The following is a 16,852-nucleotide window of genomic DNA, read 5'->3' on the forward strand; positions in this document are numbered from 1 at the left end:
GCGCGAGCAGCTAAATCCGTTTGTGGAGAGATTGGAAGGCCTTCACTCTCCACAGGGCGCACGCAAACGCGACACCAGCGGAAAAAGCATTCTCGAGCCCGTCCCGGCACTGTTCTGCAGCCATTACTTTGTGTGCATTGTGTGTATTGTGCGAGCGTGTGTGTGTGTGTGTGTGGAGAGATTTGCTTCTCTGCATGACAGTGTAAATCACACCCTTGATATTCTCTTTCTCTCTCTCCCTCTCTCTCTCAATCGCCATTTCGTTCACAACACGTAGATTGCAGTAAGAGATTCACACTTTCACTTTTTTGCCACGCGCTTTATGTATCTATATTTGCGGCTAAATGTGTGCAAGAGTGTATGTGTGTGTGTGTCTTTTGCTGATGCGCGAAACGTAGCTGGTCGGCTAGAGAACATCGAAACAAGAATACTAAACAAAAAACAACTGCGAGCTGGCGCGTGTTAAAGCCAGTGCGCGTGAAAAACTAATCACCGATCACGAAGCGGAAAAGGCATGGGAAATGTTCGTGGGGACGACCAAAAGCAAGTAATGTCCGTGATGTACAAACATTAACAAAAATAGAACAGCATGTTGTTTGCTGTAGCGCAAGCCACTGTTACTCTTTTACAATTTTTGAATAATTGTTTCAGATAATTGCTGCACCAAGAAATGCTCGGTTGGACTTTCCCAAAAGCCTCCACCAAGCAGTGCGATCGGGGTAGCAGAGTTTTAAAATTGACATTGTAGTACATTACATTACAGCCGAACAGCTGAGCAACAAGGACGAGCCGTGCACGTCCCCCCCCCCCCTAATACGCAGTCTATTCTCACGCCCAATCCCCGCTGGCAACTCCATCCTCTCGCACGTCGCAGCATCGAGAAAGGGGTAAAATGGGAAAACAAAGGAAAAGCCTTACCGAAACTACCCTAGCGAAACGCAGTCGATAGCGCACGGAATGAAATAGAAAACTGGCCGAACAGCGTGCTGCGTTCATGCGTACGACCTCGGTTTCGATTTCTTTTCCACACTCCCGTCACCCTCTCGCGCACCGACACCATCAATACTCTTACTTTGTATGCGAACCCGTGACGATGGTGGGTCGTGCAACACAGAAAAAGGGGAGAGAGAGAGAGCGAAGGAGAGCAGACGAATGGTTCTCAATTTGTTTCGCACGATGTGTTGCAGCCACTCTTGTCCTTCTTTCTTCGTAACTCTCTCTCTCTCTATCTCTCTCTCTCTCTCTCTTTCTCTATCTCTCTGTCATTAACGTTCTCTTTCTGTTCCAAGTGTAAAAAAAATCCAAAACCATGTAACGGGGAGGCTGGGAAAATTCAATTGCACTTCTCTGTTGCCTTTGCGGAAAACGCAGAACAGAGAGCGAGCGAGGGAGAAAGAGAGAGATAGAGAGCACAAGAGAGCGCACGTTGAGCGATAGAGAGAGTCAGAGCACGTGCGCAACAGGGCGCAGGACGCGGAACAACTCTCCACACGGCCAGGCGAAAAGATCCCGCAACAGCAACAGCATCAAGCACGCGGGCGGATTGCATACTAGCGGGCGCTTTTTTCTACGCTGCGTAAGCCTTGAACGAGAGCAGGAAAGAAAGAGAGCGAGAAAGAGAGAGAGATCGGTACTGAAAGGTGGGAGGGAAAAGGCAAGGGAAATAATACCGTTTTCTCACGTTTCATCTCTTCAACACGGAAGCATCCGTGTGTTTTTTTTCGCTCTTGTACCCCGCCGCCCATTCTCTCTCCCCTGAATCTAGGCAACCCGCTTGCTCCCCAACGCACAGTGGGTACTGCTGAGATCTAATTGCAAAAAAAAAATGACTTGCTTCTCGAATGCCTTGTTGGCCTTACTAATGAGGGTTTGTGGTAATTTCATGTAGCACATTACAAGGATTTATTTTTATTTCAAGCAATTGAACAAAATATGCACAATTACAACCAAAATAGATAAAAAAATTCTAATTGTTATACAACATGAATTAAAACTGAGTTGTTAGCTGGTTTTAAAGTATAACAAAACTGGCTAGTTTTTTTTTAACATGAAATTTGATAAATTGAAATTTTGGGCTTGAAACTTTGTCAACACTCTATACAAAATCACGCGCTAGACTAGTCTAAGGTTTTCAATCTATCCATTTTTATGTCAATTTGGTATGGAAAATACAATCCGGTCGATAAATATTTTGTTTGACACTGATTGAAAAGTTATCTTTCCAACTACTCATCACAATTTTAATCCGTTCAAGTGACTCGCGCAAACTCTTCATACGGGAAGTTTTTGTGCATGATTTGTACGGAAAGTGAAATAATTGGTTCCAGGATTGAAAATACACTACTATAAAAGGCATTGGGCCGGTCTGGTGGTACAGTCGTCAACTCGTACGACGTAACAACACGCCCGTCATGGGTTCAAGTCCCGAATAGACCGTGCTCCCATACGTAGGATTGACTATCCTGCTTATGGTAACAATAAATCACTGAAAGCCAAGCTCACTTCACTAGTGGGTACAGGCAGGCCTTGACCGACAGCGGTTGTAGTGCCAAAGAAGAAGAAGATAAAAGACATATACGCATATGAAAAAATGAATAGTATCTTTATAATGCTAATCATGGGAAGATATTAGTAGATCATTAATTATTTGTCAATTTTATTAGTTCATTTTCTTGAAAAAGTTGTCGATTGTTTTAGTTTATTTTTCTAGAAAACACGTTTAGATCAGTTTGTGGTGGTATGTTCCACTGTTAGACATTTCCAATTAGATTTTTTTTAAATAAGCCTGATTCATCACATTTGAAAATTTGTTAAGATGAACACTCTTCAGCGTAAATAAAGTCATTAAAGATTTCGATAATTAAATTGGCATCAAATCTATATCACGCTTGCAAACCCCATATGTAGTCATATGAAATCCATACAAGTGCCAGCAATTGGCAGGGTACACTCTTGCCTATTTGAGAAAAAAGGTCCAAAACGAGCTAGAAATACTCGTCACCATAAACCACACATTTGTGCCACATGCAATTATGCGACACTTTTCCTCCTGGCAATAGTTTTATATTAAACAAACATTGAAGGTCTTACTTGCCTGAACGATAATCAAAATCAAACAAATGCTTAATGTTTACCGATCTTGCGAAATCACTTTGCGAAAATCTCGTAATCAGGAGTGCTCGAATTGACAGTAGATCCATCAAAAGAGTCTTATATTTCTGAAGGAAAACTAATCTTTCAAACTTGATCCATTAAATATGATTTAAAAATAATAATAATATGGTAGATGGAATGAAAAGCACAACATAAGCTAAATATATAAATTGGTTTCATTTGTACAACAAATTTAAAAAATTAAATAATACATTAATTTACGATTTATAATAGTAATCTCACGTTTCACCACTCTTTTCAGTTTTCGTGAAATTAGTTAGAATTTTTCGTATTTTTCTTAAATTTTAATTTATCCTACTTGGTACGGGTAAAGCTCACACTGTGCAACGGTAACGGCTGGTGCGCTCCAGCACGACGATGAACTACACCCCTCCGTCTCTCTTCTCGCCTTCTTTCATTTTCTCTCCCTCTCTTTGCCTTTCTCCTTCTCTTTCTCTCTAGCTCACCCTCTGCCTCCTCCCCACATCCTCCCCTCATCATCTTCGCCATCCTTTTCCCAAGCAAGGCAAAAACGACTGAACGCGTCCGCTCGCTGGTCGTGGCGAACGTTCGTGCACATCCCGATCTCATTTCAGTCGCGTACGGGTGCGAGTCTGGACGTGTGTCTTTCTCGTAACATTACCGCCCAAACCAGGCACAGGAGCAGAGACGGTGCAGGCACGCGTTACATCTTCACCGCACACATACACACACATACACACCCACTGTCCATCTGTCTGCCCCTCGGCCCCCGACCGACACCCACGAGGTGGAGTGCAGCCGCGGCCAAGTGCATCCGCAAAGCTCGTCTCCGGGGTCGTCTCCGGAACGGACCTGTTCTTCAAACGTGCTTTCTTTACTTCCCGCTCGTCTACTCTCCACCCTCCCCCCGTGCTCTCTAGGCCTCCGGACAGGTGGGGTGCGGGAGAACAATTGCTACTACAGCCGCGCTCGATCGTGATTTTGTGATTTTGGCTGCTGTGAAGCGAGTGGTTTATTTTGCAACGATTATTTTTTCCCGCCAGAAAATCCAAGTGCACCGTGAGCAGAAGTGTGTGTGTGTTAGAAATTGAAGAAGAAAAGAAAAACAGCACGCGCGTGTGATTTTAGTGCTTGCAAGTGAGCTGCACCTCCGCAACCAAACGACCACCGACACTCGAGCCTTCCATGCAATCAACGATCGTGTCCGGCAATCAACCCGTCCGCCATCGCTGAGTCCGAACTCGTCCCCTGTCAAAAGCCCCGAGCAGTAGCTGCGCGAGAGCCCGTGCTTGCTGTGCCTGCTGGCTGCCCGCCGCATCGAGTGCAACGCGTGTGAGTCTACCATTCAGGCGCAAACCGTCGCGCGCACCGCTTGCTAAACCATGAGCGCGTTCCCGGAGGTGGTCGAGCTGAACGTCGGCGGTACCGCGTACGCCGTCAGCCTGAAGACGCTGCTCGCCGAGGAGGGCTCCTGGCTGCAGGACACGTTCGGTGGGGGCAGCCCACCGCCCGACCTGCCCGTCGACGCCCGCGGCCACTACTTCATCGACCGCGATGGCGGCCTGTTCCGGCACGTGCTGGACTATCTGCGCGATCCGGCACGGTACACCGTCCCGATCGGGTTCCTCGAGCGCGACCGGTTGCGCCGCGAGGCCGAGCACTACCGGCTGGCCGGGCTGATCGAGCTGCTGGGCAAGCAGGTGCCGGGGTGCATCACCGTCGGCTACCGGGGCAGCTTCCAGTTCGGGCGGGACGGGCTGGCCGACGTGAAGTTCCGCAAGATCACGCGCCTGCTGGTGCACGGGCGGGTCGCCCTCTGCCGGGAGGTGTTCGGCGACACGCTGAACGAGTCGCGCGACCCGGACCACGGCGGCTCGGACCGATACACGGCCCGGTTCTTCCTGAAGCACGTGTTCATCGAGCAGGCGTTCGACATGCTGCAGGAGCAGGGCTTCCGGCTGGTGGCCAGCTGCGGCTCCGGCACGGCCGGTTCCGTGTCGGAAAACCTCAAGCCGGGCGTCGACACGGAGGAAAACCGCTGGAACCACTACAACGAGTTTGTCTTCGTGCGCGACTAAGCGCGACAGCGCAGGGCCACTTTTGACACACACACTTTAAATACACACACACACAGACACACACAATACACAAACTGGTACACACTGGCAGACAGCAAGCAACACACACCCGTGAATGGAGCAGACTTGACATGAGGTGAGCGCAACTAGAGTTAAGCAAATCGAACCCATTTTGATATTCTTCCTCTCTTTCATTTCAAAAGTAAACAATTTTGTGATTTCTGTACTAACACATCACCTCCCTAGCCTATGTTGATCTCAAACTTGTTGTAAAGTTTCAGTTGTAGACATTAGCCACTCGTGTACTCTGAGCAACGAATAGAAACAAGTTTTCTGCATTGCGCATTGCATACATTTTGGCCCATTATTTTTTTGCTTGAAATTGATGCAAAAGCCCTTAAGTATGCAATCATTGTGTCATGTCTGTTTTGTAAGCTCTTGTCAAAAATCGCTCAAAACATCAGCAAAGCAACAAAAAAAAACTCAACTATGTATCTCTTCTTCGGTACATAGCTCTTTGCTAATTTCAACCTTTATTTGAACCGTAATGCTCCATATGCTCCCTTAACGCATTGAAAGTGCTGTTGATAACGAGAACATTTTGCCATGCGAATTGCATACTGTTGGGCTGAATTTAACTTGAAGTTAAAAATATTTTGAAAAATAAGATTTTTCACATTTTTTTATATTTCTACCTATCCAACATTTCTACGCATTCAGTAAAGTGCTCGTATATAGTACGTTTCGATGATATGCAAAGTTGATTTGCATTTAAAATGCCGCTCGAAAAATCCGTTGTAAAGTACGTACCGCGTGTTTGTATTCATTGCTGTTACGAAGCATTCTGATAGGCGCCTATAAGTATGCAACGGTCTGTAATATTTTATCAATTTTCTTCAAGAAAAAAAATCACACACACAAACACATACTCACACGCTCAGATCTTTTCGATAGACTCAGCGGAAATGCTTCATTAGCTGCCGTGTTTGCGCATCCGTTCCGTTTCCTGCCCTGCATGAAAAAATCCTGACGGACCCTTGGCACAAAGCGTCTACACAGTGCAGTCTATATTGAAAATCAAACCCCCGAAGGAGCGGGAGCCCAAATTATAGAGCCATCAATTCTCTTCTTCCTCGCCCAAAAAGAAGAAAAGCATCATCTCACCCAGGAGACTGTGGCAGGGAAGACTAAAGTTTGCCATAAGAATTTTCCCACCGAACTTTGTCATGCTTAAGCAACAGTTGCCTCCAAAACGGTGTGGAGCCTCGCTCCCTCCAGGGACACACACACACACACGCTGAGAAAGAAATCCCATCCTGACACAGCGCTTTCACAATTAGAGCGCGCGCTGTCTCCGCACACTCACGCAAACGGTTTAATGTGAAATGTAAAACTTTTTGGCCATGCCCGGGCAAGCCTGAGCGAAGGGAGGGGGAAGGGGGGGGAAGGAGGGGACAGGCCCTGAAATTGAATTTTACAACTCATCCCACAGCGCACAAGCGAAGCTGCCGCTGAAAAGCCACAATCCCCCGTGCGGAGTGGTACGAGGAGTGGTAATGGGATGGCCTAGGATGGTACCGAGGGACAGAGATTTCAGTTTGACTTTTTCCTATCTCTCGTTCAGTGCTTTTGATATGTGTTTGTGTATGTATGTGTGTGTGTTTTTGCCTGTGCCGAGACCCTACGCTTTGACGCTTGGCGTATTCTTTCTATCATCGGATTTTTTTTTCATCTCCCTGACCCTTATCTCAAATGCGAATTTGATGCGCCTCTGAATCTCTGAATTCCCCTCCGTCGCTCCTTTCCGAAACCGAATGCATGAATAATGGAAAAGAATGTGAAGTGTGCTGGCGAAAACCCATCGGGGCCGCTCCCTGCGCCGCCCCTGGGAGGTTGACGAAACATTTAACCCTTGACGTAGGCTGCTGCGATTACGCAGGGAGCAGGCAAAGAGAAAGCAACCGGGTAATGTAATGGGAAAGTTGCCCGGAAATAATTCCACCCTTCGTTTCTAGGTCTCTCAGTCAGCGCTGCCTCTTTCCAGCCCCATTGCCCATTTCTGCCCCACCACCAACACTTCATTTTCACCCCCGGGTAGCCACCCGGTTTTGCTGGCGGATGCTGCATCCGCCGCTTTGGCCGACCGACCGCGTTGTGGCCGGCCCCGAAACAGAAAAGCAAAACCATGGCAAATCGAGCCCAAGTGAAATCTTCCCGCTCGCGCCACATCCGCCAGGGAGCGAGTGCTGCTCAATTCTTCCCCAGGCTTCCTTCCTCCACCCCTTCTCTCTCTCTCTCTCTCTCTCTTGAAACCTAACATGTACATCGAGGTGGGGCTGCTCGGGGGAGTGAAATCGATTTTCACGGTATTTTCTGGCAACGCGTTAGAGCAAGCGAGATTCCCGTTCGTCCAGGATGCCATTTTCTCTTCCTTTCGGGACGTTTGTCGGGTTGGCATGATGTGTCCAAGTACACCCAGTACGGAGCGGAGAACTTCTCCCGCAAGTGGCCCCCTCACGGGCAGGCGTTTGGTGTTTACTGTTTTCTTCTTTCTTTTTTTTCGAGAAAATCTGTAACCGAAACGAATGCGGATGCCTCTCGCGATGGAACACGACTTTCACGCCTTTTCCGTCCGTACATTGTTTCCAGCTCGAGGCGCTATTTCCTCGAGCGTGCGTTTGACCACGGCTCGAGCAAGCGAGCGCACGATTTACTTGCTTCAATGATCCGGATTCGAACGGCATGCTGGTTGGTGCAAGCTCTCCTGCAGAAGATTGCCCATTTCCTAACCTCAAGCAGCAAATAGATTTTGCAGAAAATTCTTGAAGTTTCCTCGCGATTCTCGCAAGCGACCGGTTTTTCCTGGAACAAATGTGACAATTCTTCCTGCAACGTACCAAACAATAATTGTATGTGGTAGATTGTGTGTGTGTGTGTGTGTGTGTGTGTGTGTGTGTGTGTGTGTGTGTGTGTGTGTGTGTGTGTGTGTGTGTGTGTGTCGCTGTTGTAATCCTTGAAAGTGTTTTCTCGTAGAAAAGCCCCAACTTCCATCTATTAATAGACTAACTTAAAACTGTGTCTCCAACAAAAGTTACTTGCCTTGCTCTTCCGATCGGAAAAGTTTCCGCCAGAACTCGGAACAATAAACAGCAAGAACAAAGCTATCTATGTGTGTGTGTGTTATTTTTTTCGTACTTTATAGCTTAAAATTAAGGTCACTGTCGGCAATGCAGAGCGGATCTCGATGTGTACGTTGCTTCTTACGCTCCGCATCGCAAAAGCGCCTAAAAGTATGCTTTCTACATGACAAAAATCAATTACGCTTTGCGGTCAACTTTTCATTTTCTCTGCCTTCTCTTCACTTTTTCCTTTTTCTTTCATCTTTCATCACTTTTTTAGCTCCCTAGGCTCGATTTTTTCTTCTACCACCTTCTTTACTCCTCACCTTACTGCCACGGTTGCAGGGATAAAGCTTAAATGTTTCAATTTTGCTTTCCGTTTTTTTTCGCCTAAATGTCTACCCCCCAGATGCTAGATACGCGTGGAGGCTGGACGATGGCATCGGCGATGCAACCGGCGGGCAGAACAAACACCACAACAAACGGACACAACTATAAAACAATAATTTGCAAACATCGCACAACCCGCAACGGCGGAACGCGAGCCCGAGCCGAACGACTTAAATTCGACAACTCGAACTTTTGCAGCCCCTTAAAGTTCGTACCCTTGAATTGATTTCGATCGCTCTGGTGCGCGAAACGGCCGGCACGGGAGTACAGCGACGCGATAGTGTGCAGCAATCAAATCCAGCCACTACTACTACTGCAGCAACAGAGTGCAGGTGAGCGAGAAAAAGAGAGAGAGAGAGAGAGCGACAGAGGTGGGTGGAGATGCAACAAAAAAATACTGCAGATATGGCAGCTTCCGAAAACCAATCAATCACAATCCACCGGGCACATGGCACAAAGCGCAACCCTAACTTCCCACCAATGTAACAAACGTGGTAATTTTTTGATAGTATAGCTCAATCCCCCCCCATTTTCACAACTCAACAACTCCACACAGTAGTAATAGTAGGTAATGTGATTCGGGCAATAGTGTCAATGGTCGTAGCCCTCGCTCATCTTCCCCGAGTGCCAGTGACAGTGCTGGGGAAGGGAACAGTAAATCAGAACAACAAAACAAAACCCACCGAAGCAAATGGGCAGAACCGGAACGGCCGCAGAATGGAATTGTTTTTAAAACCACCATTCTCTTCACGGCAAGGAATGATCTCGGTGTCTCGGTTTAAAGGGTTGTGGTACACCCCTCCCCACAGGGCGGAATGGAATCAAAGTAGCATTTGTCCGACCACTTCGGCAGAGGAGTAGTTACCGTGTAATAGAGAAATCGAACTTTGTAGTTTGAAACTGAACAATCTTATAGATCCAGTTTTATGTAGTTTTTTTAAGTGAGTACAATTGTGCAAAGTTGCTGTGTTAGTATGTGTGAGTGTGGGGAAGAAGTATAAAGCACACGCACACACACATACAGAAAAGAAATCTGAGAACAACTTTTGCCATTTTCCGCTCCATCGAAATTGCAAGAGTTTTTCCCAGCCGGTTGTAGCTGGCACAGCAGCTAAACTGCACAGAGAACGCCATAAAATGCTCACATACGAGCACAGCACAGACTCACACAAACAATCTTCCATTAGCCATTTTTTTTTCCTTTCCTGCGGCTTTGACCGTACCAGAAACAAAACAACAAAAAATCTCCCTGTTCCCGATGAGGTTATTTTCTACCGAGCTAGGTTTTATTATTAATTAACAAAACCAACACCCACCACGCTCCCCCGACTACTGGGGGCAGAATTTGAGCAGAAGGCCCAGCCAACGTGTGTAAGTGTTCGGAAAAGGGTACGGAAGCGCAAGTAACACAGCATGTGGCGTAAACAGGGCGTTGCATTTATTTCAGATAAACACGGTCGAGTGCTGCGAACGGTCTGGGACAAAGAAGACAAAAAAAATTCACACACAAACACACATACAAATACCGCCAAGCGGGTTGTTGTGGACAATTCGGGTGAAAGTGCAAAAGCAACAAATTGAACGCTTAATCCGAACCACGAAAATGCGTCAAATGCATCTGCTCAATGGATACTAAACGCCACACACAACACACAACAAAACCATGCACACATACACACACGTTCACACAACAATTGAAAGCGTTCACAGCGTTCACACATAACGCGAAGATATTAAAAAAAAAACAACACCCACACATACATTCACAACGTCAAAAGATTTACAAGTATTTAAGCGAGTTAAGCAAAGGAAGAGAAACAAAACAAAAACAAAACCAACACAACAACTTGAAGCGGGTAGAAGCGGGTAGCAAGCAGCAAACAAATGCGAACAAGAAAATGACGAAGCAGAAAACATGCAGTCTAAGTGTACGTGTTTAGAAGCATAACTAAAAGAGTCGAAATCTCTCGATCGATACTTTACTAGTGAGCAAAACGTTTTTGAGCGGCCGTGAAGGGCAGCAGCGTTGAAAGAAGGTAAGAAATTAAGCAAGAACAAAAAAAAAGATAAAATAAAATAATACCTACCAGTGGGAGCACAAGAAATAAACTTTAAGCAGAAAAAGAAAAGTGAGATAGCAACAAAAACAACCATAACGTAGTAATTGCAAAATGATAACAATAGTGAAATAATACAAATAGCAACGAGAAGGGAGATGAAACATAAACGAGATAATAGAGCAGCAGAATGAGCAGCAGCTGTAATTGTACGATTATATTTAAACCACCACGGCAACACGGCACGGTGTGCGGAACTCTGGGTACGGGAAGGCACGGTTAAGGATTGAACGGACGCGTCAAAGCGAAACGATCTGATTGTGTATGAAAGGGGAAGGGGGGGGAGATGACGGGAAGTTATTGAATTTTGATGTAAAGCAGCAACGCAACACATCGTTTTGCGGGGATAAAAATAGTTCCATCTGTTTATTTCGCTTCATGCTACGGGTGGATCAGTTCGGAATGTGATTCCGGCTGTAGCACTGAACGTGCCGTTATATGAACTATGGGAATTACTTCTTTACCTTTTTCTTTCTCTCCATATCTCTCTCTCCCTCTTTCTTTAATTTTCTCTCTTTTTATCCGTGGTTGGACAGCAGTGCCGGTCTGACGGTACCTGCTTCTAGCTCAACTTTACCGCAAATGGAAACATTGCATGTTTACGGAATTCCTCATTACGTGATGATGTGGAGGCCGGTCTTTGATCTTTGCGAATCGTTTCATCTGCAGGGTGGCTTCTTTTTTTGTGCCACCCTAGAATCTTGTTTATGCTTATGTATGACGGTCATGCGGCAACATTCAATTGCCACCCTCACCTACATTAGTGACCAGGTCATCTGTTTCTATTTTTCTGTTGTTTTTTTTTTTAATCTAAGTTCCTTCAACCTTCCTTCCTCCCCTCCAAATGACAGATACTCAAGCAGAATGTTTAAGAGTGTTTGTTAGGATAGACGAGCGTTTGTGGACATGAGTGTGTGTGTGTCGATTTTGAAGCAATTCACACCGCACATAGCTCCACAAGCATGTTGGGGAATGGTAGAATTTATCAAGAAAAGTTATATGCGGGAAAGAAGAAAACAGCCAATCAGATATCTCTTTAATTAATAATGCGTAACGCGAGCAGTAATGGGAGAGCGATAATACTTCAACATATTACAACTACTACTACTACTAACTAACAACTACTATTCATCGTAATGGTAACAAGAAAAAAAAGAACTATACTATTAAACAATAAAAAAAAACTGAGACAATGGTGAAAGAATGACGGAAAAAACAAAACTTACACACCCAAACCAAGGACGGAGAAAACTAGCAGCAAACACACACAAAATTGGAATGAAAAAATAAAATACTTTAATTGATAAGATAAACAAGCGAGCGACAGATAGGGAGAGCGAGCGAGCGCAATGAATGAAAACATCCCAGCAGACACAAAATGCAGAACTTAGTAGTGAGAAACGCAAAAAATGCAGAAATAATAATAATAATATGAATAATAAAGAAAAGAAAATATATTGAAAGTAATTATAATTAATGCAAACCGAACACAAGAAAATGAACCCAGAAACACAGACACACACACACATACACACGCACACACCCGAAACATGCACACAAAAGTGCGCAAACCGTAACACCGACACACTCCCAACACAGAAATGGATCATTGATACACACAATACAATATATCTTCAACCAAAGTTAAGTTAAGTAACGAGCCAGAAACCCTAGACATGAGCATCAAATCACATGACGTGGAGCAGAAATTGAGGAAACAGGTGAGAAAATTAGGCGGATTGTGGTAAGAGAAATGAAGCACAAGGGATAGGGGAACACGACAAGAACATCCTTTAAAAAAATCAGTGTTGAAATCGAGCGATTAATTAGCGCAGGCGAGTAACCTACCACTGGACGGGTAGAGGGATTGTTCTTGTTGGTGAGGAAAGTGGGGCCAGCGACCACGCGAACGAACCACCCACAGGATGGGCAGACGATGGGGAAGACACAATGGAAAATGGAAAGCATAACGATTGAACGTGAAACGTCTGACGGTTTGCTAGGTAGAAAGACACAGAAAGAGGAAGAGAGCAAGCGCAAGTGCGTCATAATAAAAGCCAAACAAAACAAAACAACAACAAAAACCTAAGGAAAACCCAACACAACTAGTTTTGCTTTCGCACATTTGCATGCAGGTCGAAACATCCGAAATATATCCCCTTGCGCCCTTCCTTCCACTGGCGGTAGGACGGTGAACTCGTTCGCGCGCGCCCTGCGAAACTCTCCGAAAAACAGCATCTCCCACTTATAGCGGACCACCGGACAGCATACGCAGCTCATTAATCACGATAATGTCCCGCCAAACCCTAGACAGCCCGTGTCAGCTAGCTTGTCCCTGGGTTTCGGGGGATCCCCACTCCGCCGCTTTGTCTCAATGTGTGGGTCGGCGTGTCAAGAACAGACTCGCCGCAAAGCTACTTCTCTGTGGAGTGGATTCGAAGCAATTCTAGCCGCACGACAGCCTTTACTTGAGTTCGGTTCGCTTTTTAGGATTTTGTATGCGTGTGTCTGTGTGTGTGTGATTTTGTGGGGGAAAAGAGCTCCTAATCTTCCAAAAACCTCAGCCCCAGGTCAGTGGAATGGCAGATCCGCCCGAACGACAAGTACACAGGTAAGCGTGGCCCAGGTTGGCAAAAGTCATCACCGCACAAACTGATTGCCTTCAACTCCTGATATGCACACAAAAAAGGCGCAAAAAAAGCATTGGAGCCCTTGCTGAGCCTGGCTAGAAGTTCGTTTCGCATCATCAACACGTTGCCGCTGATGCCGCCGGCCACTGCGGGCCAAGTTGGGCCCCGAAACGCTTCACCAACGCCAGACGCCCGTCACACAAATCGGACATCTTCTCAATTTGCATGGAAATGAGCAAGCTGTCGAATCAAAATGTCCGGCACACATGCACACAACCACACGTGTGCAATATATCAAACGACTTGCGTGTTGTGGCGTACCCCATCAGAAGCTCATCAGCAACGGAAAGGGATGGAGATAGAGAGAAAGTCTAATAAAGAATAGTTTTGTTTTAGTTTTCAAAAAAAAAAGAGACGAAGACTCAGTGAAATTTTGAAAGTACCTTCCCAAAGCCCGATGAGATTGACACAATTGACAAAGTGCCGACAACAAAAGGTACGGGTTGAGCAGAGAGAGAGAGAGAGAGAGAGAGAGAGAGAGAGAGAGAGAGAGAGAGAGAGAGAGAGAGAGACTCGTTTTACGCTGTTTGCCAACGGTTCCTCTAGCACAAAAAGCATTCGGCAGCAAGCTTTACTGCAGCCGACTGTTGAAGTGGTCACAGCTTGTGGTCAACAGTGTCGAGTGTCATCTGCATGCTGATGGCATTGTTTCCTGCATGCACCAGCGTGCTCCAATGCAAGCAAACCGCTCACACATGAGCGAAAAACCACACCCGAGCACACAGACAGGGCCACACATTTCAACTTCCCACAGGACCCGCTTTCAAACGCTACCGTGGCATGGCGTGATGCAAACTATTTCTTCCTACCACTTCACAGTGACACCCTCCCACTGTGAAGCTGGTCGGAGGCTTTAAATTCAGAAAGAAAAAAACTACTTCCAAACCATCCACTTTGCCATCCTATCGATCGTGATTATGATGGAGTGCGAATTCAATTTTGACAGCGCACAGTCTCTGGCGCATCGCACTGTGTGTGTGTGTGTGTTTGAGCAGTGCCCGTAACAAGGGTGCCCGGGTCGATGATTGTGAAAATACAATTTTCCCGATTCTCAGCCGCGTGCTGCAGGGAGCGATACACCTGTGTTCCAGATAGCAGGACGGCCGTATCGATTCACCACACATTGCCAAGTGTGTGTCTCTCTATGTGTGTATGTGTTTGCTCCTGCTCGAAAACAGTGCGAGGAAAGCGGAAACCCAGCCATGATGAAAACTTGTTTGCTCTGGCTTTTTCCCGATCCGGCTGCCCGCCGCTGGCGTGAAGCTGAAATTCGTTACACTAAGAGCACTAACGTTCACCGCACCAGCAACGAACGAGAGCGCGATGTTGACGATGATGATTATGATGATGTTGATGATGTTGATGATGATGATGAGGATGTAGCAGTACACCTCCCGAGGGCGGCGAGCATTCTTTGCGGCACCGACGCAGCACGATGACGATGGCATTTGGTCTTGTTCTCTGTTGCGAGCAACACGTACCGCCGTGCCGTTGCTGGCCGTCGTATCGATCAACAAGCGAAGCGGCAGCCCAAACTGGCCCAGCCCAGCGGCGGTCTTTAGCGCGCCAGAACGTCAATACGCTACTTAGATTGTGGCGGAGCTGCCCGAAATGTGCAAGCATCCATGAGATGATTCTGAGTGGCGTTCGGCAGTGAGAATGTGTGGCCGTACGCATGGAAATAAACCTTAGCGCTGGAGTCGCCGGCAGATAAGAACGCGGGGGGAGAGCGAGAGGATTAAACCCCTTGGAGAGATCATGCCTGTTGACCAATGTCCCGCTATCAAACCCTCTGTTATTTCCAGTGTACTCAGTTTTCGATAAGGTATCAACCATAAGTAGCGTGACGACAAAACAAGAGATGTTTTAAGCGCGTTTTAATTGTATGCATGAATTTCCGTAAGAGCTTAAAAAAGTTGTTTTTACTTTTAAATTTATGAAATTCAAAAACAGTCATATTGCGTTTGACGTTCAAGAAAATTCACTCGAACGTTCATTTTGTTAATTTTGCTATATTTTGACTCGTTGTTTTTCCGCCGGCAGTTTTAAGTTGATGAAGCTTAACTTGGTATCATATCATATCATATCGAGTAGGCAGATTCGAGTGATTCTCAAGCTGTCGGAAACACACAAATAAAACCATTAAATAAATTGTAATCGCTGTCTACATTTGTAAGTATACTCAACACAAGTCTAATAACACTTACATAACTTACATTTAACCTATTAGAACTAGTGTGTATGATATAATACCAAATTTTCTCCCGTTCGATTCTGAGACTTTCGAAGGTTTCGAGAGACGTTCGACGTACACGATAGGCCTGTATGTGTTTGACAGTTGGTCGAAGCCACCGGCGGACGGAGTAAGTGTAAACATACGGGTTCAGCACTTCTTTTAAATCAATAATTCCATATTTTTGTTTGAAATAGGGTAGATATTATTGATCAATGTTGATAAACTTAAATTCTTAAATTCTTTTTGTGGTTAAATTTGCGCGTTCCCGATAGCTTAAGCTATCGGCAGAAAATTTCTCGCATGCACCTTCCTGTTCGAATAACACGGTACCGACTTTTACTTTGTCGGCTCGAATCTGCCAACGGGTTACTCGGACGGGAATGTCACTAAGAAAACGATACCGAAATGAACAAAATGAACGCGCGAGTGAATGCCGAATGCAATATAATAGGCCTGATAGTTTCTCAGATGTAGTCCCCAGTATATAACGGCCCACTTAATCTGATTTTGGTAATTTGGTGTAAAGGGGGTCTTTATACACGGTATTTTAATTCATTCGTTTGTCTGCTGATGCTTTGCAACGCAAGGCAAAATTCCATCCGAAAAACAAAACTTTTCTAAATACTTCTTAAGAATTTTGTGAATTTCTAGATAACCAGGTTTTCCATACACACGCATACTTTTAGTAGAACTCTTTCACCTACCCCTAGTGTTTAGTAACTCTTTTATGGCATTGTTAAACACCGTTTTAACCTCAAAAAGGTTAAACGTTGTCATATTTCACGCAGAATTTGTTTAACATTGTTCACACAATTTCAGCAGTTAAATATCTAATTCGATACTAAAAAAGGCTCGAAACTCGAATCGAATTGGAATGCAAAATATAATTTCTGGTACAACATGTTTTGTATCATATAACAATAATGTATTTCGAGTGAGCGTAACGTAATTTGTGGATGGCCACTGAGAGGTTAAGACCTCTAAGTTTAATTTCTTTGGTCAATACAACGCAATTGACGGCAGTCACCACGACAAACAACATAAGTAAGTATTGCGCTTCCACAAACACTCTCACACACACACACAC

General features: G+C 45.5%; 2 protein-coding genes across 3 annotated transcripts in view; one reads left to right on the plus strand and one right to left on the minus strand.

Annotated features, from left to right (window-relative positions):
* The window catches only part of LOC121598787 (probable glutathione peroxidase 2), an 85,779-nt gene that overhangs the window by 9,162 nt on the left and 59,765 nt on the right, over positions 1 to 16,852 (minus strand). The window contains exon 1 of one of the 2 annotated variants that reach the window (XM_041926087.1): positions 919 to 1,020. The exons of the other annotated variant lie outside the window; for it this stretch is intronic. The gene's annotated coding sequence lies outside the window, so the exon portion shown is untranslated. Of the gene's footprint in view, positions 1 to 918; positions 1,021 to 16,852 lie in introns of those variants that run through there. 2 annotated transcript variants of the gene reach the window in all.
* LOC121598814 (BTB/POZ domain-containing protein KCTD8-like) lies at positions 3,729 to 12,939 on the plus strand. The gene is made up of 3 exons (XM_041926110.1): positions 3,729 to 3,825; positions 4,179 to 5,349; positions 8,742 to 12,939. Exon 2 carries the CDS (start codon positions 4,518 to 4,520, stop codon positions 5,211 to 5,213), a length of 696 nt encoding a protein of 231 aa, XP_041782044.1. The 5' UTR covers positions 3,729 to 3,825; positions 4,179 to 4,517; the 3' UTR covers positions 5,214 to 5,349; positions 8,742 to 12,939.

This window comes from Anopheles merus, chromosome X, assembly GCF_017562075.2.
Source record: "Anopheles merus strain MAF chromosome X, AmerM5.1, whole genome shotgun sequence".
NCBI classification, from domain to species: domain Eukaryota; kingdom Metazoa; phylum Arthropoda; class Insecta; order Diptera; family Culicidae; genus Anopheles; species Anopheles merus.